Genomic DNA, 4,568 nt, shown 5'->3' on the forward strand with positions numbered 1-4,568 from the left:
CACCTCTCCGAGTGCCCTTCATCATCGTCCGACTTGGAAATGGAAGAAGCACGTTACTTGACTCGTACTTGACTCGTTCTTGACTCAAGACAGTCTTGCTGGTCACCATAAATCGTTCTCGAACTTGCGGACGACTTGAAGGCGACTTGGCTCGGTCGAAGTCAGGACAAGTTTCAAGTCAGCTGCGGGGCTAGCTTGAAAGCGACTTCATGCGTCATTCCAACATGGCCGCCTCTCGAATGGACGTCGCGCAGAGGGTGGCCGCTTTTGAGTTCACGTGCCACGCCATGGATGTTGTGTTTTCGGAGACCCATTACCTGCCGAAGATTCCACGGCCCGCCCTTCGTGACCGAGGAAATCCTATGGAGCTCTATGACGAGGAACATCTCCACGCTCGCTACCGGTTCACGAAGCACGCCGTGCGGCAGCTGCTATCTATGCTGCCGCTCCAAGAAAGCGGGGACAATCGAGGTCAGCCTGTGCCACCTATGCTGCAGCTGTTGAAGGCGCTGAGATTTTACGGCGCTGGGACGTTTCAAACAGTGACCGGGGACCTCGTCCGCATTCCGCAGTCTACAGTGTGCCGCGCAGCCGGAAAAGTGACCATGCTGATAGCAAAGCACTTGTATTCCATACTGGTGCGCTTTCCGCAGCCGGCGGAATTTCAACAAGTTATGCGGGACTTCTATGAAGTGGCCGGATTCCCTGGAGTGACGGCATGCATAGACTGCACGCACGTGCGGATTAAAAGCCGCGGCGGTGAAAATGCCGAAGTGTTTCGCAACCGCAAAGGCTATTTCTCCTTCAATGTGCAGGTAAGCAATGGAATTTTAAAGTCTCTGAACAGTTTAGTTCGTTCGTTTTTTTTAATTACTACTCGGGTCGTAAACTTTTTTTTCCATACAGTAAACAACGTTCTTGTGTTTAGCAATTGTTTCCATGCATTAGCGAAATAAGTAAAGCGAAAAAATAATGCAGCAGTTATTCGAGGGGCCCGGCATTCGCGCCTTCGTGCTGTGTTTTGCTGAACTCGAGTTTTTGCTCCGGAAGGCAGGTTTCGTGAATATTTTCGAAGGAACAGTACTGTTTGTATCTTGTCATCAAAATACACTCTGACCGACCATGACTCTGTGCAACAACATTCCTTTCTGCTGTAAATGTACTTTATACCGAACCCACAAAGTGAAAGGCGCTGTACAATGTCCTGTTTATGATTATTTGTATGCTGCTGCAGGCTGTGGCTGGACCAGGACTCCAGTTTTTCGACATTGTTGCCGGCTGGCCCGGCTCTGTTAATGACAGCAGCATTTTTGACAACTCCCGCTTGCAGGTGCTGTACGAAGAAAACCGGGTGCCCGGAGTGCTGTTGGGCGACGCTGGATACGCATGCCAGCCATATTTATTTACACCGTTTTCAGAACCAGGCCCCACGGACACACCCAAGGGAAGGTTAGTTCACGTGTCAGTGCATGCTGACAAAAAGTCGGAGCACGTTTTTGTGGTGTGACATTGAATCCAGTCGCTTGTGGAGTGATGCACAATATTCCTTCATTCGCCCAGGTACCAAAAAGCCCAAATAAAGACTCCGAACGTCGTTGAGAGGGCGTTCGGCGTGTGGAAGAGGCGTTTCCCTTGCCTGGACATGGGAATGCAGCACAAGGCCAAAAACATCGTGCACATAATCACAGCTTGTGCTGCACTCGACAACTTGGCCTGCTTATTAAGGGAACCAGAGCCACCCGCTCAAAGGGTTCCGCAGCCTTCCCCTATCAGTACAGTGGCAACCAGAACAGTGCACCTGCCACCTGTTGATCGCCTCACCGACAGCCATTCAGGAAATCAAGCACGGGACCTGCTCATACGCAAGAGCTTCACATAGTCAAAAACTGCATAAATTTCGACACTCGGCCATACAAACTCTTTATGGCTGCTGTGCACGCTAATATGTTTATCAACCATGCATGAAAATAAATATACACTGACATGCTTTCATCATTTTATGAGATATCCCATCATTTATTTATAAATGAGGCATGTTGCATTGCAGCCTGCGGAGCTGTTCTTTCTTTAATTCTTTTTCTATCTCCAGTATGTCGATTTCAAGTTTTTGCTTTTCAAGCTCATTTTTGAGCTTTGAAAGCTCAAGATCTCGCACTTGATTTTCGAACTTTCTTCTGTCTTCCCGTTCCCGCATCTTGTAATCGTGGTCCTCTTGCATAAGCTGGATACGCATTGCGTGCTCTTCTTTCTGGAGTTCTGCACGAATCGCATTTTCTGCGGCCAGTGTTTTTTCCAATACAGCCATCCGGCCCCTGGGTGTCCTGCATGTTTCAGCAGCAACAGTTGCTGCAGGAGTGCTGTTTCCAGCAGCTCCGGTGGCTGGGTGGCTGTTTGCACAACCTTCCACAGAAATGTTTGCTTCTGCATCAGGTTGTGCTATAGAAGTGCACTTGCTGTCCTCGTCGGCATCTGTGCCTTGTGCAGCTGTGACGGCTCTACAGGGTTGGCACCTTGCCACAGATCGTCTGCAATAAAGAAAAGATGGCATAATGGTACTAGTGGAGCATTGTCTATAACGCAAACACCTGTACACCACAACATGTAAAGAAGAGGCATTTTTGGGAAATACAAATCGTTAAATTTTTGAGACCATCATTACGCTTTAAAATGCAACACACCATACCTTGGCAATCGAAGTCCGCTTCATTTTGACTATCAGTCATAGTCTGCAGCAGCCTCACCACAGGCAGACTTGCGACGGGGGGCTGGTACCCTGTGGCATCTGAATCAAAGGCGTTTTCCACCCTTGTCGCCATGTGGGAAGCTATGGATCCAACCAATTCGTAGACAGGAGCCATGGCCGAAGGTGCAGATCCCCCTCCTAATCAGAAATAAAGTTTCATCGCAGAATGAAGCAAGTTTTCATAAACAGCTTGTACAAAAAAAAAAAACTGCGGTTCCAATGTTCCTCTCCCCTGAGTTGAGTGTAATGTAGTTTACCTGGTTCAACTCAAAGAAAAAAAATAGCAAAACATTGCGAAGAACAAACATGAGCACGCTATACGCATTTTCCCTAAAAAAACGAAATGCGTCAGTTGTCCACAAATTCATCCTAATAAAGTTCTCGAAAAGTGTTTGCACTGAATATGCATGTTATATGCCAACTTCAAGGCACTTCTTCGAGGAAAATGTGATTTTGAGTATTTCTTTTTTTCGCCATGCCCTGCAAAATGTAATGGTCATGACTATTTGCACTCAGTGCTTACGTTTCTGCCGAATACAAAACATGTTGAAGATCAAAAGTGATCCAGCCGTGCATATTATGTTTCGCTTACCAGTTTTGTGGCGCTCTCGCTTCTCTCTTGCAGCGTCCTCTTTCCATTTTTGTTTCAGGTTATTCCAGCATTTCTTGAGCTGCACGTGGTCACGCCGGGTGATTCCATGGTTGGAATTGAAGCGCTTGGCAATCTCTTTCCATGTTTTATTTTTTTTTTTTGCTATCGACGCAACATCAGTCTTCTTGCACTCGATGATGTGCTTGAACTCTCCCACGAGAGCGATAAGCACAGTCTTCTCGTCTTCGGTGAAGCGCGGTGCCGCCTTGCGTGTAGGTGTCTTTTGGGACGATAGTATACTTTGCTGCGATATCTCGGAGTGAGTAGTTTTTCCTCCTTGACTCGACGATGTCCCTCAGAAAAGTGACGCGGTGGGCCTTGCTTTCCCCAAAAGTCATTTCCTAGCAGACATTCCAGAAATTTTTTTTTTATCGTTTCGGGCAGCCGTGTGGGGTTGCAAAAAACGCCAGACATCCACCTGCAGCACAAAGCTACAAAAACTTCACAAAAAAAGCTGCTCTTCCTCGTGGTTTCTCCCCTGACTAGAACGAGTTTTTGGGTAGAAACACGAAGGTTTTCTCCGGATTTCCTCGTAGCTATGCATTGCAAAAGGGCAACTGAACCCTTCGTTCACCTCGCAGGCCTGTGCCCTTTTCATTGTTCTTGACAAAGCTTCCAGCAGGCATCTAAAGGCTGACCGCGATCTTGCCCCCCCCCCCCCCCCCCCCTGCACCTCACTAACATGGAAAACAAATTTGGTCTCATTTTGGTGGAGGCGAAATATCATGGCCGTATACTGGCCCATATCTGTGCACGATAAATAACACCAGGTGGTCGAAATTTCTGGGACTTTCTCATACGGCGTTCCTCATAGTAACATCATGGCTTTGGGACGTAAAACCCTCGATTCATAACGCATATGATCTCTGCTGTAACGCCTTCTAATGACAATGCACATACCAAATGAAAAGTACTTAAATATTACTATTCTGACGCTTCCCCCTAGAAACAAAGGACCGTAGAAAACCGCGATCCTCATCCGCACTTTTTATCTTCTTAATCAATGTAGTTTAACTTTTAATCTCCGATTTTATTTAGCTTTTTTTTTCGGGTCAGCACACTCACAGGGGTTTTGTACATTGCTTTTTTTTACACTGCGTTGCTTTTTTGTATAAATATATGTGTAAATACAAGATATACAAATACAGTATAAATACAACGTAGCCCGCTACA

The 4,568-nt window shown here is 46.7% G+C and overlaps 1 protein-coding gene across 1 annotated transcript; it reads right to left on the reverse strand.

Annotated features, from left to right (window-relative positions):
• Nucleotides 1-2,020: 2,020 nt before the first annotated feature.
• Nucleotides 2,021-2,861, reverse strand: LOC119181540 (uncharacterized). The gene is made up of 3 exons (XM_075887894.1): nt 2,684-2,861; nt 2,451-2,525; nt 2,021-2,400 (listed from the first exon to the last, which is right to left on the reverse strand). The coding sequence occupies exons 1-3, from the start codon at nt 2,856-2,858 to the stop codon at nt 2,021-2,023; spliced, it is 630 nt and encodes a 209-aa protein (XP_075744009.1). The 5' UTR covers nt 2,859-2,861.
• Between the last annotated feature and the right edge of the window lie 1,707 nt (nt 2,862-4,568).

This window comes from Rhipicephalus microplus, chromosome 3 (genome assembly GCF_043290135.1).
Source record: "Rhipicephalus microplus isolate Deutch F79 chromosome 3, USDA_Rmic, whole genome shotgun sequence".
Lineage (NCBI taxonomy): Eukaryota > Metazoa > Arthropoda > Arachnida > Ixodida > Ixodidae > Rhipicephalus > Rhipicephalus microplus.

Coding starts and splice junctions, on each gene's coding strand:
- LOC119181540 (XM_075887894.1), bottom strand. CDS start 2,858: ATGGCTCCTGTCTACGAATTGGTTGGATCCATAGCTTCCCACATGGCG. Junction 2,526..2,683: donor AGCGGACTTCGATTGCCAAG/GTATGGTGTGTT, acceptor TCTTTATTGCAG/ACGATCTGTGGCAAGGTGCC. Junction 2,401..2,450: donor GATGCCGACGAGGACAGCAA/GTGCACTTCTAT, acceptor TTTCTGTGGAAG/GTTGTGCAAACAGCCACCCA.